The following is a 23862-nucleotide window of genomic DNA, read 5'->3' as shown; positions in this document are numbered from 1 at the left end:
CTTAGTAGCTCTCAAGTTTGTAGATAATAACTCAGGGGCTAAATGAGACTAAACCTGTGAGTTCAAGCTTCAGAGCCAAATATCTCAGTGACAGGTGGCAGTCTGGGTAACTCAGACCAAGCTGCCAGAACAGGCTATTGAATAAGCAAATAAATCAGCTGATGTCCTTGAGATGCTCCCACCAACAGCCTCCATAGTCTCGAGGGGCTCTTTGTCTTCCAGGAGTACGGTGTCTTCGACTAGGGAGGTTGGCAGCTGTCCGTCCTACCCCCCCAAAAAACACCAAAAACCCCAAACCAACAAAAAACCAAACCAAACCAACAAACCAACAAACAGCCAGTCACCTCAAATCTCGCAATCTTTACTGGGAGGATTTCCTGGGGCGGAGGCTGAGCCCAGCGCGGCAGCGGAGGGCTGGGGAGGATGGCTGAGGCGTGTCTCCGTCAGCTGTGTAACAGGGCGGGTGGCGTCAGCCAGCCTGGGATAATCCCAGGAGGAGATTCGTAGAGCTGCGCCGCTCTTCCTACTTTGCTCTGACGACCCGCTTTTGCGGCTGGGAGGTGGCTCAGGCCCAGATGGTGCCATCTGGGAGAACTGAGGGCTGGGGACAGTTTAGGCGTGGGAGTGAAACCTGTTGTAAAAGGTCAGCGCTTTCCGTGGCTCGCTTCCTGACAGAAAGCGTGAAAGAGCCTGTTCTCCGCAGCTGGATCTCGGCCCCTGACTGTGGCGGGCGTCCTGCGAGCCCACCGGCGCCCCGCACCCTGCCGGGATCGGCGGCTCCCGCACCGTCCAGGAGCTACAGCCCCTTCCAACGTTTCCAGGAATGCGTCAAAATTTAAACGAAGGGTATTGAAGAATGGTTTCCTGCCGTACCTGCTGAGGGATGCCAGCGTTTCACTGAAAACCGGCTACCGTGACAGTCGCAGTGTTGTAACTACATCCCGGAGTGGGGTGTGGGGGGAGGCTAACCAAGGTCTTCTGCATCGGCTAGGTATGTCCAACGAAATATTTGTAATCGTTTTCTCTAGATCAAAAGTGAGATATTTGATTATTCTCTCTTGAAGAGGAATGGCATACTTTGCAGTTAATAGAAGCGTTTAAGGTAATATGAATATATAGTGGTTTTTTTTTTTATAATTTTAAATGTTCATGGGCTTATGTAGCAGAAATAGTGTGATACTCTGGCTTGCTGTTAGTTCTCTCAATACACATTCTCTCATACAACACAGGACTGTTGTATGTTTTAATATGTCCGTGCTTTTGAATAAGATATTCAAAGAAAAACTGCCACAAGTTTGCCAAAAACAGTGAAATCGATGGTACTTTGAAGTTCTGAGGAGATTTTTTTTTTCTTAATTGAGTAGATCAACTTCGAAAGGACTAGAGAGCAGAGGAAAAGATGGCTATGCCAATTTAATGACAGATTTTAATGAGAATTATACCTTACTATGTGCTCTTGTGGATGTTGTAATTATAATTCAGGTGCATGTATCATTAAAAACCTCTTTCAAACTTTTCTTTTGTTTGGTTGGTTATGGTATGTTTTGGGTTTTTTTAACTTAAATTGATAAAAATATTTCCTTTCAGGTTGAAACTTTATGGACATGGCTCCAGATACCTGGAATTTTTTTTCCCCTCCAGAAAATTTGGGCAAAGATAACTCTAGCTGAATTTTGTCATGAGTGGGCAAACTCCACAGGCTGGTTGCAAGCTCAAGATGTGGACAAAATGACTGGAAAAAGGGAAAAATTTACCTGTTTATCATGGCACAATGTGGTAGGAAAAACATTTACACTTGACTCTGCAGTCATACGTTTGTTATTTTCATCATTAATTATGTGAATGCATGGACAGACCAGAGCCTAATTTTGCTGTTGTGTCTACCTTCCACAGAAAGGGAAGTTTCTCACTGTGAAAAGTAGGAGACAAGAAGGAGTCTCCTCAAAGCAGTTTGTGTGCATGGTTTTAAACAAGGCTATATATATTTGCAAGTCCTCCATGTTGACAAAAGGGCAAGTAATAAATTTAAACAGCTAGAAAGAACACAGAAATTATAGAGAAGCAGGATGCTGGAACTTTCTTTCTGAATGTGGCAAAATACTACTGCTGCATCTGCTGAATCTACTGCTAGGGAAAAAAGAGAGCTCATGTGAGACAACACTAGAGTAAGGTAATGTTGTAATAGAACAGAATTTATGAAAAAACAGTATTTCAGAGGAGTCATAAAGAAATTACCTGGTCATCTTTAAATTGTTTCCATTATAATATTTTCATCTTTTCAAAAATAAAAACTGTAGATTTTTTAGAGTTACTGTCTGTCACAATTAGTGAAGAAAGTTGTAGGCTTTGTACAAACATACATAACCTGCCTTCAGTGATTTTAATGTTTCATGTATTTCTATGCTCAGCATTCTTGTGGGACTCATTCCTTTTAACAGCTAGGCAAGAAAAGACATGCCTGGTGATCTGAGTGAAAATTTGCAATGAGGGAGGAGGAAAGAGAAAGGAAAGACAGAAGCAAGCAAGCAGGCACTGCAAGAAGCAGTGTGGCACTCAATGTATGGCACGCTTCTGAGTCAGCTTGGTGAAGTAAGACACAACAGCTGGAAGTGTCATCTTTTACTACTGTAGAAAATGGTGATCAGCTAAAGATGCTTCACAACAGGATGGGGTTCTCCTGCTTGTCCTTTAGTGTTTGAACAGTTGCATTTGTCCTCTCACGGTGCTGTGAGAGGAGGTAGGCTGTGGTAGGCTGAATTGAAAAAAAAGCAGTAAGGCAGATCAAGTTAAGGAACAGCTTGACACAGGCATGCAACTAACAGATCCTTCTCCAATCACAGTATGGATCAGAAGACTACTAAAGAGTCCTGATAATCATTCTCAACTGTATAAATAAGCAGGTAAAACATAAATGCTTAGATTTTCCAGTGAAGGAAGATCACCGCTGGAGCCCCAAATGCATCTTCTGCTCAGCATGTATTTTTAATGATCCAGACAGAGGGAAACTGTTGCAGTGGCAGAATTTGCCAACAATACAAAGCTATTCAGGCTAGAACATGAATGTGTAAATTGCAAAGAGTAGCAGAAAGATGTCACGATAGTGAATGACTGGGTAAAAATAGCATAAGAAAATTTTTTTAGGTAAATATAAAGAAAATTTAAAATGAAAACATATGGCCAAAATCCTAACATCACATGCTCAGCAGCTGACTGGGTTTATCTGATTCTTAGCACTCAGTGACGAGGTCTTGGAATTTTACTTCATAGGCCCATGGAAATATCAGGTCAATAGTCAGGAGTCCTCAAAGAACAAAGAAGCGGTTAGAAATTATTAGGAAAAATCCAAAAAAGCCCAATAATTGTTTTAGCTTATAAATCCATAGTGCACCTATGTTTTGAAGACTGTATGCAAGTTCTGTCCTCTCCTCCCCATTTCAGACAGGCTGTAGCATAACTGTAGGCAGCACAGAAGTGGGTGGCAAAGGTATTCAGAAATATGAAATCAGATTCCATCTCAGGGACAGTTAGAGAATCTAACACTGTAGCTTGGGAAAGCAAGAAGTGGGAAGGAGTGTGCTAGAGATGTAAAAAACCTTGAGTGCTTAACAAGCTGAATAGGAAATATTTACTCACTTTTTTTCTTCTCGTGTAATAATTAGGAGATCTCAGGTAAAACAAGCAGGTAAGAGGCTCAGTACAAGTCAAAGACAATTCCTGTATTTCATGTGTCCTGAATTAACTGTGTAATTCCTGTATTAACTGTATTAAATTTGATTTTAAATTGTGGAAGTTTATATTAGAAGCCACTAATTGAAAGTTTTCTTTCCATTTCTGTAGGGAAACATGACAGCAAAACCACTGTTTTCATGTAATATTGCAACAGCATTTCTGTCTTTAATTATTGCAAGTAAGTTTATTGGCTATGGAATGTTTTGTTCTGAAACTTATTTTTTTTCACTCAAGTAATAAACTTTCTGTGAAAATGGCTGTATAAGTAAAATCTACATGCATACCAGTGAGTTCTTTTAAACAGTTCCAAGAGTGGAGACCTCTAAAACATATGTGTTATTTCATGAAGTATCTTATCACAGAATCATTTAGGTTGGAAAAGAACTCTTGAGATCGTGTAGTCCAACCTCACTGACAATACCCCAAGGTCAGCTAGAGCAGGTTGCCCAGTACTGTGTCCAGCTAGATTTTGAATATCTCTGCAAATGGAGACTCCATGACCTCTTTAGGCAACTTGTTCCAGTGTTTGATCACCCTTACAATAAAAAAGTCTTTTCTTGTGTTCAGATTGAATGTTTTGTGTTTCAGTTTGTGCTCATTGCCTCTTGTCCTCTCAGTGGGCAATGCTGGCAAAGTCTGTCTCTTTGTTCTTCGTTCCCTCCCATCAGGTATTTACACACATTGATAAGATCCATTTCATCGTGGCTAGGCTTCGCAAACAAAGATTTGGGAAAGGCTCTATCCACATTTGTTACAAGCATGCTGGTGGCTAACACTCTTCAAGCCTTCTCTTCTTTAGGCTGAAGAGTCCCTGCACTTTCATTCTCCTCAAGTGAGAGATGCTCCTTTCCCTTAATCACTTTTGTGGCTATGTTCTGGACTCTCTCCAGTTAGTTCAAATCTAGCAGGTCCTGAAGCACCCCAGCACACTGTTAGCCTTTTTTTGCCATGAGAGGGAGCATTGGTGGCTCATGATCAGTTTGTGGTCCACAAAGACCCAAATGTTCTCTGAAGATCTGCTTTCCAGCTGAATGGTCTCTAGCATGTGCTAGAGACACTATTCCAGACTATTAGCATTTAGTGGCAGAAAAGTGTTATCAGTTCTTGTGGCCACAGCATTTCATAACCATCATAGTTATTGTGGGGCATTTGATACAGATATCTGAGTAATTCAAGGTTTGGATAAGTAATTCGGAAAAGATTTATGGTGAGGTGATGCAAACTGTGGATGACACAAAATTATCCTTTGATGGTTTAAACTGATGTTCACTATGAAGAGGGTGTCTGGATATCAAATATTTTAGTGATAGAATGTCGGTAAGTAAATCAAGTTGGATGTGAAGAGGCATGGAAGGCTCATGCACCTATAGCAGAAGCATGTGTACTGTATGTGTGTGATGTGAGCATAAAGTTAATTGATAACCACCTGGGAAAATGCTGCTTTGATGTCTCTGGATGCTCTTTGGAATCATTAATTGTCATCAGTGGTGAGCAGAAAAGCAGAATTTTTGGAAAGCAGCAGAGTAGAAAGCAGAAAGCTTCATTATGCTACTCTGTTACCCCATGGTAAATGTGTACCTGTTGAACCCTTCAGTTCTGGTCATTCCATCTCAGAAAGATCATTTCAGAAAAGATAGAGAGATGAGTGACAGTGTCATCTGATATGGGATGGCTTTCATATGAGAAGTCACTAAGTGAAGGAGGTAAAGAAAAGAAACTCTGAGGTAAAGAAACTCTGAGGTAAAGAAACAACTGAGGCAAGATGGGATGAAGATCTATAAAATTGTAAATACCATAGACTAGGCAGATGAGAGAAAAATTACCATTCCTCATAACAAGAAACACATGATACCCAGAGAAATTATAAAAGCCGGTGAATGGTTTTTTAATGCAGAACATAAAGGAAAGAAAGGGGCTGAAAGCAAAGTATTACTGTATTTGTTGTATTCTCCACTCTTGCACATTTGGCACTGGTTGTTATCAGTGCCAGGATTTTGGGCTAGACAGATGCCTGCATGACTTTGTGGCAGTTCTTATATTCTAACAAAGCAAGGAAATTTAAGTAAATGTAATACAGACTCAGAAATGGGACCATGGTATCCAGAGTTGGTCCCCTTTTTGTCATATTGCAAAAAGAAACTCCAAAAAACCCTAAGCCAAACTCATGGTATTGCTCTTTTCCTGTATGAGTCTGTTTGTGTCAGAAGAAAATGAGCTCATTGGTGATTGCAGTAATTCCTCTTTAAAATTCATAAAATGAAGGGTGAGTTGAAATTTCCGTTGTAAACTTAATGTTTGTGCAACACAATCTTGTAACTTCATTGTCCTCTTAGGACATTTGGCTATCAAAAGCATAGTCTGTTTTGAGGAATTACTTTGACTACAGTTAAGTGAAGTTAAAAATAAAGACCTTAAATGTGAAATTTGTGTGCATGTGCGTGTTTGTGTATATGCACACGAAACAGACTGGGGAAAAACATGTACTTTAGTAGTTTGCATCTGAAGTTAAACATGCAAGTCTGCTGCAAACAAAGACATTCTACTGAGTGTAAATTTTGCATTCAAAAACCAGTATTTCATTTCGGTGGCACAACTGTATCTGTATACCACTGGGTAGTACTCTCAACTGTAAAGATAAGGAATTTAAATTGTATTTTAGTAGTTGACTTGAGAATGGAGGTGAAAACTCCAGTTAAATTCATAAATGTAATCAGGAAATAAGTTCAGTATATTCTTGTAGAGTGAGTTTTTCTTTAATATTTATCTCTTTCTTTTAGAGAAATGTGAAACCTATGATGCAATGTTGGAGCAAATTCTTGTGCCTGACGGACAACCTCTTGCTGTTAACTGTTCACCGGAAAAGAGCTTGAAAAGTGGAAGCTACAACTTAACGTGGTATAAAGTTGGTAACCAGACAGCTGTGCCTAGAGACAAACTGTCTAGAGTGCATCAGCAGAAGAATTTAATTTGGTTTCTTCCGGCAATATTAGAAGATTCTGGAGACTATGAATGTGTCATAAGGTGAAAATTAAAAAAAAAAATTACATTTTTACAGAAACGAGTTTCAAAGTGAGTAACTTTTAGAAAGCAAGTCAAATTTTGAGAGTAAGAGAAATACTAATAAGAGATAGTGCATTCACAGAAACTAACTTAGACTGGGGAAATTAAGTCTAGTTTTGGGTTCTCCTTCCTTATAGGCAAAAGTAAATCTATTAAAGAAACTCTAAACTTCTTGTCTTCTCTTTCTTCTCCAAAAAGAATGCTGTATATTTTTGAGTTGCAAAATGTGCCAAATAGGTTAATTTAATTATGTTCTGTTAATTGCAGGAATTTGACAAGCTGGAAGAAAATGTGTACAAAAGTAACGGTTTTTGAGAAGATTGATGGTTTATGCTTAAATGAAAAATTTGCTGTAGAGGAGGTGATATTCACATCATCATCTGCAAAGGTTGTGTGTCCACACTTGGATTATTTCAGGAATGAGAAGGATATTCAGCCTGTTCGTTGGTATAAGGTGAGAATGTGGTGATTTTTACTGCCTCATAGCTGTCCGTTATTTAAAATAAAAATCACTGATCTTCGAAAATTGGAGCGGAAAAACTAAAGATTTTTTGTAAAAGGGAGATAAAATTATTTAAAAAAAAACTACAAGAGGATTAAGACTTTTTATCTTTAAAGGTGCATCGGTTTTTTTTATTAAGGGGGTAGAAATTCAGCTATAGATGTAGGAGCGCCGTTGACCCACGTATCCACCAGGGGGCATTTGATTACCTGCCAGCGAAACACACTCGTAAGTTTATTGGAAACAGATTTAGTGTGAGATATCCATTATGTGCTCAGTATTGTTCTATTAAATTGTTATATTTCATGTGGTTCACATCCATTTAAAGGCTCTTTCTGTTACAAGAATGTAGTGCCTTCTGCGGAATTCCTGCCTCAGGCCCATGCAGTCCAAATGGTACCAGTAGTATTTAGGTTCCTTAAAAAATTAAGTGTAATTATTGAGTGATTCTTAATGGATGAATACTTCTACAAATCCTGACGCTTGCATTTTACTTTCTCATTTCTCTAATATTGAAAGTTGTTTTCCAAAGGAAATGAACTGGGGTATCTTTGAATTAAAATCTCAGCTGAAATGAAGCAGCCAGTGCTTTTTATTCCACTGCCCTTGCCCTTCCTCAGCCTCTGCAAGGCATCCATCCCAATGCTGTGGTCCACTGAAACTTGAGATTGCATTAAAGAGAGACAAACCATGGAAATATACAGTGATATGAATTAACAGAGTTCTCTATACATTTTTAGGACTGCCAGCTGCTGGAAGGGAAAAGATTTGCCTTCTCAAACAGTAATCTTATAATTTTCAATGTGACTGTACATGATCAAGGAAACTATACATGTGAAACAACATGTAACTACAATGGAAAACAATATAACATTTCACGAGATGTCAGTCTGATTGTAGAAGGTAAGTAAATAATTTCACTGTGTTTGTGTTCATAGACTAAAGCAGAAAGACCTAATCTGTGGGTAGACATGCTTAGGGCTACTGGTTTTCACCTAAATGTGAGGGAAATAAATGCTGACTGAGGGTATTTATACTTTGTTTGTTGTTGATACCATGTTGAAGATTCATTCTCCTGTTCAAAGTTGCAGTATATCAGAGCTCTGCTGCCCAGACCAGCTGGCAAAGTCCCTAAACAGATGCCCTGTAAGGCTTGGTGGTGCAATATTTTCTACTGTAGCCTCTATCCTGCCCATCTTACTTCTTTGTCTTTTACATTATTCTCTTAATGCAAGAGCAATGAACTAAACCAGCCCAAATAATGGCAGTCTTTACTCTGTGTGTACTATCTGTTTCCTTCAAACCTTTGTCTCTTTTACTTTTGGTTTTAAGCTGCTCAGCACAAGAACTTCTCATCTCTGATATTGTATGTGTAGCTCAGTAAACCCCGATTTATGTCGGGGGTCACCAGCACAACAAAAAAATATGAAAGATGGTGTAGGTGTAAAACATGAAATCCTTTGCTAGCACAGCATCATGAGATTGGCAATGGATCACTGAAAAGACTGTGCTATACCAAGGTAAGCAATACAAGTACTGGTTTTATATTTCAGCTAATGAAAGACATTTTAAGGTTTACTAATATATTGTATTACCATTGAATGGTCTCTTTTTGTGCTTGCCTGTTTTGTCTGTGTGCGTACATACGCATACGTATGTATGTATATACGTGTGTGTGAACATATGATGGGAATATGTATCATATTTATATATCTGTGTGATATGAATAAACAAAATCTGAGGAACATAAGGTTGGATCAAATGAAATGATCATTCTGGTCTTAAAAGCTGGTCCTAGAACTTCTCTCTTAGTGGAATTTCGGCTTCTACGACTGAGTAGAAATAAAATCATATCACTCCTTTGCCATATGTGACTGAAGGTAGCTCAGTAGTTTTTAAAGACTCCAGTTGAGCAAGTTTATACTAAAATATAATTCAAACAATAATGCAGACCCTGTTTTCAGAATGGAAGGGAAGAATATATTTGGGACAATCGTGTACTTTGCTAGGGGACTCAAATGAGATGCTTTATGATTTATGTTTGTTAATTTGTACACTTGGAGAGTGTCATATATGTAGTCTTAATTGTAAACATCTAAAAGGGGTCACTGGTATTGTTCTACCTTATAGATAAGACTGTGGGAAGAAATTTAAGGCCTTTCACTGGAGTATAAAAATTAAATTTCCCCCTTTGAATAGTAGAAGTCTAAAATAGATGAACTGCGGTCTACAAGTTCTTGGCTCCAGTTTGTATCTGTGGGATGCTGGGTGACAGACTATCCAGACTGTAGAGCAGCAGATATTTGCCCATACTCTTCTCAGCACCTGTGCATGCAATACTACAGAATTTTTGTGGCATGGAATAGCCAGTCCACCATGAGTGTGTGGAGATTTGAGGCATTACAATTTGGAAGAGACAGAGTGAAGAAAGGCTTAGCTTCAAGTCAGAAGTTATGACTACCTGAGATATGATACTTTAAGTACTGAGTGATGTTTGTTATAAAATTGCTGACAACCTTGTCTGTAGAACAGACTGTAACTGCCCTAAAGGTTTTCTGAAAAGCACTTTTTTTCTTTTGGTTAGTGAGCCAACCAAAAAAGCCTCCAGAAATATCTTACCCAAGAAACAACTCTATTGAAGTGGAACTTGGTAAGTATTTTTCTCTATGAGAAAGTATGAATTTGTATAATAGTGAAAATTTATACTCAAGGAGTGCCCCATTATGTGTTTCCTTGCTTTTGTCTTTTAGAAAATAACCCAAAAAACTAGTTCAGTAACCAGCTCAATTTCTCTTTGTCGATCTCCCAAAGGAGGAATGTTGAGGGGTGAGAGGGAAACAAATGAGGTGTGTTGCTTACAAAGTCCTAGGGAAATTTCTCAGATGCCAAGAAAATTGTAGGGAACCCAAGTGATTATCTGTCACATCTGTTGCTTTTCATGACTCTGGAAGAGATTCTAAGAACAGATCCATCTCAAATCTTCAGACGAAGTGATGCCCCAGGGGGAGACATCTTCCTGGATTCAGCCTTTTCCATCCTACCATTCTCTTTCTGGATCTGCAGATCACTGACTATATAGACCCTCTGTTAGAGTAACTTTTCTGAAAGGGTTTGGTATCATCCTTAGCTGGTCTGTGTGGGAATCAGTGAACAATTCCCACACTGATATACAATTAGAGAATTGTAGAGACTTTAATTAGGCTATGGAAATTAACTCTTTATTTTGTAACACAATTTTATAGGCTCACAGGTTACAGTGGATTGCAATACAACAGGTGCTGATGGGTATGAAGTGTTTTGGATGGGCAACGGTGTGTATATTGATGTATTTTATATGAGCAGAATTTCTGCAAGTCCCTACGAGTAAGTATATTTTCAGACCAGAAAATACTGTGTTGGCAACCAAAGTGGAACTTTCTCCCTTTGGCATTAAAATATTAATCAACATTTTCCCCTTGCTTTAAGTAGCATTCTTTTTAAAAACTCTAATGCTTTCCTTCCCCAATTCACTTCCTGCTTTGAAATAAAAACTCGAAACATAGGAGGCACATGGACTTCACATGAGATTGTGCTTTTTTTGGTCACTGTACAAAATCTGTCTTAATTTCCAAACTTGGAAAAAAGTGTTTTGTTACAGTCTCATACTTGTAATACAGTAATGCAAGCTCTGACCTGGCAGAGACCTCTTTTGGTTGGATCAGGCATGTCCAGGTACATTATCTCCAGACTCTCTCTTTTTTCTGTGTTCTCCTTTCCCTTCATATCTGCCTCTGTGAAAGGTCACAAGAGGACAAACCTGTGCTTTACAGGAGAAATTGAGAATTCCAGGTTTAAGAGCCTTGAGTTAGAGAAATATAACAGAAATCAGCTGAAGAGCTAATGGAAGACTTCATTGGGGGCATTTGTACTGAAGCTTAGATGGGTGAGAAAAGGAAGACAAATTTCCAGTGATGAGTTGGGTTTTGGGAGGACTTGAACCAAGCAAAGCATGAGAAGGGCAAGAGAGAGACAACGTGATGGTGAAAAGCAGGTTAAATGGAGTTAGTTAGGAGAGAAGAAATTATACCTGACTGGAAAAGCAACTTAAATTGGGGCAAGAGGCAATCTGAAGTTTTCTTAGATATTAGAGGCTGGGAATTAAAAATTACAGGTTTTTTATCAGCCCTTATCTCATGGTGGTTCTGTGAATAAAAAAATGTGGTAATTTTTGTAAATTCTCAAGCACTATCTATGACGAAGAAACTGATGAAGGAATGAGAATGATATCTTCAAAGTAAGAATATAGCTGTGAGAAAAAAGTAGTCATCATAAAACAAAGGGAGAAATAAAGGGCTGAATTATTTGGGTGCTCACAAGGAGAAAACACTGCCTAAAAGTAATATATTATACTGTCATAAAGAATTTTAATGCCATAAAAAATTGGGTCATACTGCAGAGGCACATGGTTACTGAATTGATATTGTAAAAGCAATGTTATTTTTTTACTTCCTAGAGCTTAAATGGTCATCTTTGCAACCATTAGTATTTTGCATTAGTGATGTTGATTTATTCATTCCTGTTACAGTGTTCAAATTACTGTAACATTTTGCTTAGAAAGTGATTCATGTGGTCCTTTATATGCGCTTTATGGTATGTTTTATTCTGCATTTTAAATGATAACTAGACTATGTTTTCAGGAAAGAAAGTGGACTTGTTAGTTAATTTTACATTTGAGGTCTACGATTAACAAGGTAGTGGTATCCCACATTTTGCTGGTGGTTAAAAGTTTGTTTAGTTCATACATCAGTCACACATCACAGTACACAATTAACTGAAAGTTAGTATGAGTGGTTTTATGCCCCATACAATGTATGGGGGATAATCTGGGTCTCTTAATGGTGCAACCTGACACAACCAGCTGTTACAAGTCTGTTCCGATCCATGAGGTGAAGCACTGTTTAGACTCCAATCCCTGTAGCTGGAATCACACTGTGAATTGGTGGTGTCTGCTGCATGTCACCACCTTTGATGTCCTCCTTGTTCCAGAGCTGCTGACCACAAGGTGATACCTTGTTCCAGGGCCTCTTTCTGTGTCATATCCCATTGTGGAATCTCTCTGTCCATCTACTCTTACAGGGGTAGAGAAGTCTATAACAATGGTTTGCTTAGGTTTCTAAGGTGTATTTTTGTCCTTTAAACTATAGAAAGCTTATATTCCTTTGGGGAAACCCAGCTCCAGATAAGGTAATGTCTTGGTGTCTTGATGTTTTCCAACACGTATGCTAAATGTCAGTATGAATGTCTGACTGTTCGGGTTCCTTTCACGTAATGCAATTGCTCATCTGTTGTGAAGTGTGGTTGGCGTTTGCAGAAGGAAATAACCATTATTGTGCTGCGGATATTAGAGATGAAGCCATTCTAGAAAGGGCTGTGGTTTATGGTTCTATTTGTCACCTTTTTGACAGGGAAGAAACTTCTAACGATGGACGCCCTGTGCATTCTGTGAAGCTAATAATTTCAGAAGTGACTAGTGAAGATTATGAACAACCATTTGTCTGTCAAGCTTCAAATGCCTTTGGGCAGGTTGCATCTTATATTATATTAAAGCACAGAGGTAAGAAATATTTATCTTTGAGGCCTGTGATTGTGTTTACTTCCCCAGAAGGTGTTTTGATACTAAATTCTTGTGTATCATTTCAGTAGAAGACAGGTGCATTACAGTTTGCAGTACACATGCATGTGCCTGTGCATAGGGAAAGAATCACCGTAGTAGTGTATTTATCATTATTTAAAAAACCAGGTAAACAGAAATGAAAAATAATGTGAATAATATTAATATCATAATATGAATAATAAATATGAATAAAATAAATGAATAATATTCAAATTTGTATTGCATTTGTGTGAAAGATCAGGTTTGGACAAATTCAACATTTAAAAAACAATATTCTTATATTTTTGTGCAGTTCCTGACATACAAAGATGGCTGACTGGAGTGCTTGTCTCTTCGTTAATTTTAGCATTTATTGTTTTAATAATCTACAAGACTTTCAAGATTGATTTGGTGCTTTGGTACCGTAATTCTGTCTGTGCCCTTACAAGTAAGGAAGGTATGTGAATGTGACCAGGTATGTGCGTAATTATCCTACTGACTTTTTTCACTTGCCATTGCTTCTGAGCAAAAATGGGATTATTTTGTAGAATGTATGTGGACCTTTCATGAGGAATTTTCAGATACACACAAAGACATTTTTTCAGTCATATGGGTAAAATATATAATGCTTGAGGTAATAAAAGCTGTAATATTGGAGACAGTCAAGGTGAGATAGGCCAAAAAGAATTATATGCCATTCCCAAATTAGCATGTTTTTTTTTGCTTTTCTGTAGTTTCTTTACATGTAGCTATATGGTCACTCTGATGATGAACAATAGGTGTCAGCAGAGCTACATCCTGTAAACTAACTGTTTAAAGATGTGCATTAAATATCTACTTTGAAAATCAGACTAGTTTCTCAGAGATTAATTTTGTTGGGGTTTTTTTGTTTTGTTTTGCAATTTCTCCCTTTTACCCACACTTTCCTTCTAAATCCTGTAAGTTATGATGCTTACATGCCAAAGAGAAAATTTGCTACTAGTTCTGTGTTCTTCTAATTCTGTGATTCTTCTTATATGTTTGTGTTTGCTGTACTGTAGACAAATACACTAAGGTATGAAAAATTTGAAATAAGCACATCATAGGTATTTTTTGTATTAGTGCTCAGAATTAGTCTGTCTGGAGTTCCCCATAGCTTGAAAGTGAATGGATTACATACATTGATGTAGTTAATGTTTACTCATGGCTGTCCTAAATGTTTTCACAGAAAAGTAATTTCAACTTCTGGTCAAAAGTTCAGTTTTTATGGAACACTTAAATGGAGTTCTAATTTAAAAAAAAAAAAAGTAACTTGATGAGTTAAATCTGATTTTGGTTTGTTTACTTCAGTCCTGCTTACTGTGCAGTTTTAACTCTCAAGACTTCAGCTGCCTTCTCACCTTTTCTTCTATGTGCCTTTTCCCCACAGAATTATTACAAAAAAAATTGTCATTTTTCCATCCTCTCTTATGGTTAGTCAGAAGTGGAGATAACTGCTGTTGAAATTGCTTTAGGAGACGTGGTGAAGAAAGTCCTGTAAGAGGGCATTTTTTAATGTCCTGACATCTCTGGGGTTGGGAGCTCCTTCCTGCAGGCCCCAGGACTGGCATCCAGCTCCCCTTCTGTCTCCTCCCTTCCCATGATGGGAAAGGAAGTCAGATTCTGATCATCTTTCTTTTGATTTGTAGAGCATTTTAGTAATTTGAAGTTATTCTGTCAGATAGGTGAAATCAGCCCCCCATTATTATTTTTAAACACACCAAAATGGAACTTTGCAATAAAGGCATTTCAGTTTTAGTTTTTTAATAGAAATGTTTGTGTTTGTTTTAGATGGGAAAACTTACGATGCATATGTCCTGTATGCAAAAAGCAGTGAAGGCAAAAGTTTCTATTGTCTGGAGACCTTTGTTCGTAGAATACTCCCAGATGTTTTAGAAAAACAATGTGGATATAATCTCTTCATATTTGGAAGAGATGATTTACCTGGAGAAGGTATGCTTTAATTAGTAGAGTTAGAGTTGTCTTTTGGGACATTGTTCTCAGGTTCGAAGTTTATCTATGCAATTAAAACCTACATCTTTTGAAAAGAAAGCTGTATTTGTTTATTTTTTAATGGATAATCTGTCCAATAGACAGTTTATTTCTTTTTCTTTTTTTTTCCTTACTGAAAATTTTGTTTCAGTGTTATGAGGGTCTGCACTTTCTTTTTATTGATGAACAAATTAGGATTCAACAGCATTAATAATATTGTTGAGGTTTTTTGAATGATATCTCCTACTGGAGGCTGAAGAAAACTAATTTTTTGTCAGCTATTTCATACAGTGGATCATGAATCATGAATGACAGCGTGAAGACCTTAAACCTACCAGTCCTCTGAGCTTCACATATGTGTAATTTTAAAACTAAGAAGTATATTACATCAGTTGTAAAGTTTCTGTGGAAACTTTGATCATTCCTTTATTACTTACAGCTGTAGTCAGTGTTGCCGATGAAACCCTTAAGCGAAGCAGAAGACTGATGATTATTTTGGGATCAGAAACATCTAGTTGCTGCCTGCTAGAAGAGACCTCTGAACAACAGCTAGCTATGTATAATGCACTCATCCGTGATGGGATTCAAGTGATTCTTATAGAAATGGATGAAATACAGGACTACACAAGCATGCCAGAATCAATCAGATACATTAAGCAAAAACATGGAGCTATCCAATGGAAAGGTGACTTCTCAGAAAAATCATGTTCAGCAAATACAAGATTCTGGAAAAAAGTGCGCTATCAAATGCCATTCAGGAAAAAGGTATCTTATTCTGAAGTGTATTTATTGCCATTAACTTCGAACAATTCTACAGCAAAGGGGAGTTAAGAAGCACCTATTAAAATAATACTGAGAAGGTAATTCTGAATTGTGATGTTTCTTGCAAAAAGTCTTCATATTACAAACTAAATGTTTTCTTTGAGATGTAAGAAATAGTCATCCCTTCCTTAAATTACACCTTAAAAGAAAAACTCTGTGCAGCTTTATTTCTGTTCTGGATTTTTGACAGTGACCCAATTTGTTGTGTTAGCCTTCATTAGATACGAGAAGTAAATGTTATGGTGATGGTGGTACACAATTAAATAGTCACAGTCCACATGAATGTCATATGAAGAAGCAGTATGAGGTCCATTTTTAAAAATTGAAACTGCAGTTGATAAATTAAAAATCTGTTTCTATCATCAGAATTTTCCTAGTCTTTCTGTTCTTGTTACTTCTCCATGATTGTCTGACTTCCTCATTGCTGCAGGAAAGCCTGCACTGTGCAAGCCTTGAGGTCCCCTTCTGAGCAAAAGGCCTTATCCTTGTTTCTTTAAGGAGCTGGGGAAATACATGACATAGCAGGTATATTTAAAACTCACAACACTTAATGTGTTTCAGCTGAACCGTTGGTACCACGTGTGTTCAACAAATGGCTTTTTAGACATTTGTTGAATAATTCTGTGATATCTGCTCTTTGTTTGTTTGGTTTTTTTAAAAAAAACTTAGTCTCTTGTAATGGTCAGGAAACTGAAAATATTTCAGATTTTTTGAGAACTGGAAGTTCTAGAATGTGCTGCTACTCGGAAAACCAGAAGTTCTCATTCTGTGTCTCTAACTATACACACAGAAATTTACTGAGAATCTGTCAAAGGACTGTGCTTGGGCTGGGTTTCCTGGAGAGAGTGGAAAATGGCCAGTTCTGAAACATGACCAGCTGGTAATGGCAAGAAATGGTATCTTGTCTAATTGTGAAAGGAAAAGTTAGAAGCATGTGCCTATATCAAACTGCTTGGAAGTAGCTTGGTATTTCTGGAGCCAATCCATTGTTTTGTATGCATCACCATGAGAAAATGGCATGCTGCTTCCTTTTCAAGGTTGTCTGAAGCAGTAGGAGTTTTCATGGTCCAGCCTTGAAGAGCAGCATCTGAGTGCAAATATGAATTATCCTTGTTTGTTTGGTTTTTTGTTTGTTTGTTTTTTGTTTTTTTTTTGTTTTGTTTTGTTTTGTTTTGTTTTGTTTTTTGTTTGTTTTGTTGTTGTTCTTTTCTGAAGTTAACTAGGTTCTTACATCATGTTTATTGCTAGGATAGCATCTGTCAGTTGGTTCTCAGAAGTATGTATACTATAGAATATATTCTTCATTGGGCTGTATTCATGGGAGAGAGAAAGCAAGATCCGGGAATGGAAATAGATATTCAGAGTGAAAGATTTGCAATAGCATTTCATGGTACCTTTTCCTTTGAGAATGTCTAGCAAATACTCCTTAGGAGCAGTTTCTCATTCTCCTTGATGTGGGGTTCACAACTGCATAATTTTCCATAGCCTTGACTGACTTGAGACTTGTTCTGAGTTGTCACCATGAGAATTGAGAACAGGATAGATCCATCAGATGAGATACTGTTGTTATAGTAGATGTTGAATCAGTTTTCTATTTAAAAAATAAATTTAGGAACTTGGATAGTTTAGATAATCATTATTGCCAAATTTTTACATTGCGTTTAGACCTAGACTTGCTCAAGAAAGTTTTGAAAATTACATTTTCCTTCACAGATTTTTTTCATTTATGTTTAAAACCAGAACCCTCTTATTCTCCATGTTGAAGGGGAAAAGTAATAAAGAAAAGATGTTGAAACTGTGCTGGAGTTTTTTCAACTTTCTAATTCCATATGCTTTGAAATAGGATTTGCAGTACTACAGAAAAGTACATTGATTTGCATGGAGTTTTGCTGGCATTTTTTATTTTTTCTGTGAATGTACTGTTATGATTTCTGCCCGCTTTTTTCATAGTTCTTTTCAGAGGTTTGCTACAATATTCAAGATAAGCATTTTCCCACTAAATGAGACTCCTAAAGACTCTTAATTGAAGACAGATGAGAGAATTTATTTACCCGATACTTTCCAACAACCACATTTAGTATAATTATGTAGACATTTTAGTGTTCTTGTGTGAAAGCGAGTGTGGGTTGAGATAAGAACAATTTACTGGAGACAACAATGAGATAAGAAAACAAACAATATCAGCAACAATATTAATAACAAAAGGTATAAGATTAATAAATGATTTACATGTAAAGCCCAAGACAATACCGACTGGCTCTTCCCACCATGTTTTCTCCCCACTGGAAGGAACGTCCTTCTCCTCAGAAGCCAGAGAGAGTCCCTTTCCCCTGCTCTGGCAACGATGTGAGGTGGTATCCAATAACATTAAGGTCCTGGCCACTTCCCCTCAGCCATGCCCCCTCCCAGCTGTTGAAAAAAATTAACCCTGTCCAAAAGCAGGACAGTTGTTTATACTGACAGCAAACACAGTCTGAATGGTATGTGGTGTAAGATACATTGAAAGCTTTCTCTGCACAATTTTTTTACTTTTCAACCATAACCACACATTTCTTCTATTGGCTTGCTTCTGTCCAAATTTATTTGGTGCTCCAGATTGCCCCATCCCTTCCTTACCTTGTGATTAACTTGTCTCAAATTTTCTAATTCCACTGTATCTTTCCATCCATACTGTGACAGTAGTGTTTTCTGGGAGACTTTCTTCCCCTCCTTTCTTGATTTTCCTCCTATATCCCACGTTCTTACCTCTATGGTATCTAGTGCCAAAATATGGCCTGTTTCACGTTCTAATGTACACATCTGTCATGGTTTAACCCCAGCCAAGCACCACACAGCCACTTCCTCACTCCCCCACCAGTGGGATTGGAAAGGTAAAAGCTAGAAAACTCGTGGGTTGAGATAAAGACAGTTTAATAGGGAAAGCAAAATCAAAGGAAAACAAGGAATTAATTCCCATGGACAGGCAGGTGTTCAGCCATCTTCAGGAAAGCAGGACCACATAATGCATAATGGTTACCTGGGAGGACAAACACCATCACTCCAAATGTCCCCTGCTTCTTCTTTCTCCCCCCCACTTTATATACTGAGCATGATGTCATATAGTATGAAATATCACTTTTGTGACTTTGGGTCACCTGTACCTGTTCCTCATGCAACCCCCATCTCCTCACCGAAAAGCAGAGTAGCCCTTGGCTCTGTGTAAGCACTGCTCAGCATTAACAAAAACATCTCTATATGATCAATCCTGTACTCAGGTCAAATCCAAAACATAGTCCCACACTAGCCACTGTGAAGAAAAACCAATCCAGCCAAAAACAGCACAACATCTGTGACTGTATTAGTTCATACATAGAGGCTTATGTGACTGGGAGAAACATGCTCTGAACCCAAACCCAGAATGAGCTCTTAGGACCTGGTAGAGTCAATGCAATAGCCCGAGACAGGACAGCCCTGCCTGACTTTGTTTTTTTTTTTTTATTTCCCCTTTAAAGTTACCTCTGTATTGCATCCAAGAAGGTAGAACAGTACAAAGACAATTTTACATTTTCCCCTTTTCTTGGTGCTTTGAGCTTCTGCTCAAGGGGGAAGCCCCTTCTGCCTTTTGTTCAGAGGCTATGGTAGCTCAACTAATATAACTCTTTTCATAGCTGCAGTTAACTTTAGGATGAAGCAGGCAGAATATAGTTAATGTTTATTAAATCTGTGCTGAGGAGAGACTTTTTATCCTAGAAGTACTAAGGAAGTATTACATTGTAGAGCTTAGGAATACACCTAAGTAAAATCAGTGGCTAGCAGCTTTACTCTGGGGTAGTTCCAAGTCCGTGGTTTATTCAGAGATGCTACAACGCATGAACACAGGAGCAACAGGACTTCCTCCTCTCATCCCTACACATTATTCTCAAGAGTAAAGGCAAAGCACACCACTTGATATGTATGCTTATTCTCTTTTAAGTTAGGATAATATTAATTGGTATGTGATACATTTGTTGAGTCAAACTGAACATTAGTCACTAAAAGTGAGCTAGAAAGTAGTGCAAACCATTTGTTTCTCTGGTCCACTCTAAGATTGCTTCCCATGTTGAAATCGATTGAAAAAAAGGAGTCTGATGTCTGCTGGGCATCAGGGAGCACAGTTAAAAAGTACAACCTGTGCTACTTCCTCTGACAGAGCACCTAGGTCACTGTGACATTACAGCTGGAGTTAGAGCTTTGCTTAACCATGACAGTGTTTATCAGGAGTTACTACTTCACCATGAAGAAAGGTAGAAAGCTCCCCAAGTCATTAAGGTGAATTTTCTGTTCCAAAAAGATTGGTTTTGAATTGCTGCTCCAGATCAAGTGACTTAGTTGTGTACATTTTTCTGGTTCATTTTTGCAGCCAGCCACCCACTTGATCTTGCTCTATTTTTTTTTTTTGAGCACAGCAGTGACTGTAATAGGAGAGGCATTTTGAACGCTGTCTCATTAGTTTTTTTCTTTCTTTTTCATTAAGCAGTTTCCCTAATTGGCTTTATTTCTGTTGGCAATTATTAAAATCCATGTTCTCTCTTTCCCTTATCTCACTTGCTATGTGTATCAGGGGAGTGTTTCCTTTTTCTACATTGTTTAGGGTAACGCACCCCAGTGCTGCCTCATCACTCCTCTAATCTCTAATGCTGATTTGATTTTTTCCACTTTCCTGCTCAGTTTATCTACTGTCCCCTGAAAGATGTGAAGGGAACAAGTCCTTAAGAAGGTATTTTTTCTCTAATACACATACTGTTTGTTTGTTTTCTGTTTGTTTGGGTTTTTCTCAAATATGCATAACAACTATTTCTTGTGTGCCATGGAATTAGATGACTTGGACAAGCAGTTGGATTTGGAAAGAAATTCAAGCTATCTACTCTTATCCTACCTCTCACTCCTAGGGAAGTACACAGACTTTATCAACCAGGTCTGTACTTTTAGGTAAGGTGTGACACAACTACATCATTTCAAATGGAGCATAGCAGAAATGGCAGGGAAATGCATCTTTAGGACCCTGGGATTAGCTCAGCTGGTTAGAGCATGGTCCTAATAAAGTCAAGGTTGCAGGTTCAGTCAAAGTATGGGCCTTTCACTTAAGAGTTGGACTTCATGATCCTTGTGGGTCCCTTCCAACTCAGCATGTTTTATGATTCTGTATAAAAACATTACTGACACATAAAGGAGTTTATAAATTCACCCACTTCTGGAATGATGAAGAAGCAGAGTATTTGAGAGTTACAAAAAAATAAGATTCATCTGTGCCTTCAAAACAGAAAAAATGTCTGGCAATTAACTCCCCTACTTATTGCAGGAACAAAAAGGGAAAAAGCTAAAGAGGTGTCTGGACAGGGACACTCACAATGGGAAAGAAATTTTGTGCCATATGTCCCCCTTCCATCTGTGTATGCTCTCTTCTGGGTCATGACATCTGGTTCTGCTTGATATCTGGCTCTGATTCCTGTATTTTTAAAGTAAACAGGACTTGGTTCTCCTCAGAGACTGAAGAGAATAGACCACATGCTGACTTTTAAAAGAAAAGCCAAATTTTTCACATAAACATGTCTCCTCATCCTAGATCTGAAGGGCTTGGTAGGCGTATGCATTTAAATGAGCCAAGGATGTGCCAGCACCATCTGCTGTGAATTTTAAAAAAACCTGCTAACTTTGGCATGTTCGACATTTTTGGAATGTTGGGCCATAAAGTTATTTGGTACCTAAATTAGGAGATGAACTGGTTTATTATTAAGGAAAGGATCACGTCCAAGAGAACAGATAACTGAGGATGGGAAAAGATCAGTTGTCCCAGGATAAGGGTTCATGATCTGCCATAGGAAGTGGCTGTGGGTATCCTGAAACCCTGGAGCCATGAACCAGCCACAACAGCCTTGCTCTGTGCAATGCCTCCACCTAGTGATGCCTGAGACTGAAGCTTTCCCCTTCTGAAAAATGTCACACTGTTTACATAAGATCACGTGAAGTTCTGCTGCTAATAATAACAAGCCACAACATTAAAAAAAAAAAAAAGCACACCAAGAGGGAGTCAAAGAAAGAAGATACTCTGATGACAGCAGTTCTGAATTATTCTGCAATTATTATTTTTAGTGCTTTTCCCATCCTTTGTGGGAACTAGCAGTGAATTTAGTGGAAAATGAGATTTTTTTCCTTTAAATCTGTATATCTGTTAATTCAGTGTCTCAGAGTTAACTGGGAAATGGGGAGAAGTTGTCCTCTGTAGACACAGCATATGTCAATTAGATGTGACTGAACAACACTTCCCATTGGTTATTCCAGGAAAAAGACCGTGAATGGAGACTGTTTCATCTGGGATCTGCATTCCAACAGATCCGCTGTGCGTGATGGCTGCAGGATCATTAACAGCCATGTGCTCCCCAGGCAACTGGGAGTTCCATAGCTTACTTGACATGGTGAAGCTTTCCCCCCATGGTGTGGGGCGGCCCAGTTCTAGTTCCATTTCCATCTGAGGAACCATTTCTGAGAGCTTGAGGTGGATAGGGAAAGGAAACTCCAGCACCAGGGGTTTCTTCAGGTCCTGAGCCTGGAGGGGAGAGGTGCTCTCCCCTCCTTCCACCCACGTGGTCTCATGGCAGGCACAGAGACAGCACACCAGCGTGGAGAGGAGGCAAGAGAGAGTTTATTGTTGGGGAACTTACATTTATAGGGTTAGAAGGACTCACAGAGTAACCAATTAGAAGTCTCAAGGGGCTTACAGGAACACCCAATCACAGGAAGGGGTTAACAAGGTCCAATGAGAACACCTTAGGACATCTTCCCAGGACATTCCTGCACGGGATAACACTTGTCATGGGGGGTCTTGGGAAGAAGAAGCATGTGTTTGCAAAGAGACCACAAAAAACCGCTTTGAAACATGTTTAAACCACAGTTTTCTCATATACTGTAGATTTACTGACACAGTGAAGTATGGAGAATTTCTGTGGCAGAATTACTGCCACAGCTTTCCTGGAAAGCACTGACCAGTTCTCCTGGCTCTGACAATTTGGGTGTTCAATTTCACAGGCAGTGTCTCTGCTATCTGAAATGATCAGTTCCCAATCCCCAGTTGTCAATCATTGCCTTGGATGGTGTGGTCAAGCCCCAAGGGACCTTGTAAACTGCCTTTCTCCATGGTATGTAGTGCACTTTTCCCCTCCCTTTTTTTCAGTTAATCTAAAGCCATATGGTTTATCAGTTGAAGGGAATTTGCAAAATGAAAGTGATTGGGAGGTTTTAAAATCTATTTAGAACCTTTGTCAAAATCTCTGGGGAGCAAAATTTTGTACTTGGATTAATGCTCATTTGAATATTAATATTTTTATTAAAAATAATAACATTACAATTAATTTTAACATTGTTAACATTGTTAACATTGGTATTAATAATAAATGCAGCCAAAGCAGAAATTCTGTTATGGTTATGGCTTAGGCAAAGTGATTCTGAGCTCCAGAACTAATGGTGAAGATGAGACTGCAGAAAGTGATTAAAGCAATTAGCACAAGATGGTTGGGACAGAGCAGTTCATAATCAGTAGCTCTCAGTAGCAGTTGATTTTGTAGTGAGTCCTATGACACACTTGAAGTGTTACAGTAGTACATACATTAAAATACATGAAGGTCCTCTGATGACTGAAGGGTCCCAGAGCAGCCCCAGGCATGCTTCATGCGTAGACCCTCAAATGTACAGTGCTGCCAAAGCTGAAATTTTCCGCTCCAGCCGTGGGAGGCAATGAGCAGTCAGTGGTATCCTGGGGGAGGCTGGGATTTATAGAAGAGAAGTGTAGGAGGCGTGTCCCAGGTGTGCAGGGGGACGCACGGAGGGCAGAGAAGCCGAGGGACATGCCGAGACAGATGACCTCATCGGTCGCAAGGTCACGTGGTTTTAGGGGATAAAAGGGAGCGCCAAGTTTGAATAAAGCCTCTTTGATTTCCATCTCATCAGAGAGAGGTCTGCATTTCTTTATCATATAAAGACACCCATGCTACAGAGAAGGGCTTAGTGGGTTTGGTGAGGCTTCAGGAATCCGTGAGTCAGGCCATGCACTGGTTTCTCTTCTTCTTCAGTCTATCTCTCTTCCTTGAAACCTGCC

General features: G+C 38.6%; 1 protein-coding gene across 1 annotated transcript; it reads left to right on the top strand.

The window, feature by feature from the left end:
- The first annotated feature begins 828 nt into the window (after positions 1-828).
- LOC103756151 (interleukin-1 receptor-like 2) lies at positions 829-15856 on the top strand. The gene is made up of 11 exons (XM_018084007.1): positions 829-991; positions 1588-1776; positions 6507-6750; positions 7057-7243; positions 8032-8194; positions 9876-9941; positions 10534-10654; positions 12736-12884; positions 13237-13380; positions 14733-14894; positions 15373-15856. The coding sequence occupies exons 2-11, from the start codon at positions 1764-1766 to the stop codon at positions 15762-15764; spliced, it is 1641 nt and encodes a 546-aa protein (XP_017939496.1). The 5' UTR covers positions 829-991; positions 1588-1763; the 3' UTR covers positions 15765-15856.
- Positions 15857-23862: the final 8006 nt, after the last annotated feature.

Source organism: Manacus vitellinus, unplaced genomic scaffold (genome assembly GCF_001715985.3).
Source record: "Manacus vitellinus isolate BGI_N305 unplaced genomic scaffold, ASM171598v3 scaffold_7_pilon, whole genome shotgun sequence".
Taxonomy (NCBI): domain Eukaryota; kingdom Metazoa; phylum Chordata; class Aves; order Passeriformes; family Pipridae; genus Manacus; species Manacus vitellinus.
The sequence above is the reverse complement of the archived record's forward strand: the minus strand, read 5'-3'. Positions and strand labels throughout refer to the sequence as shown.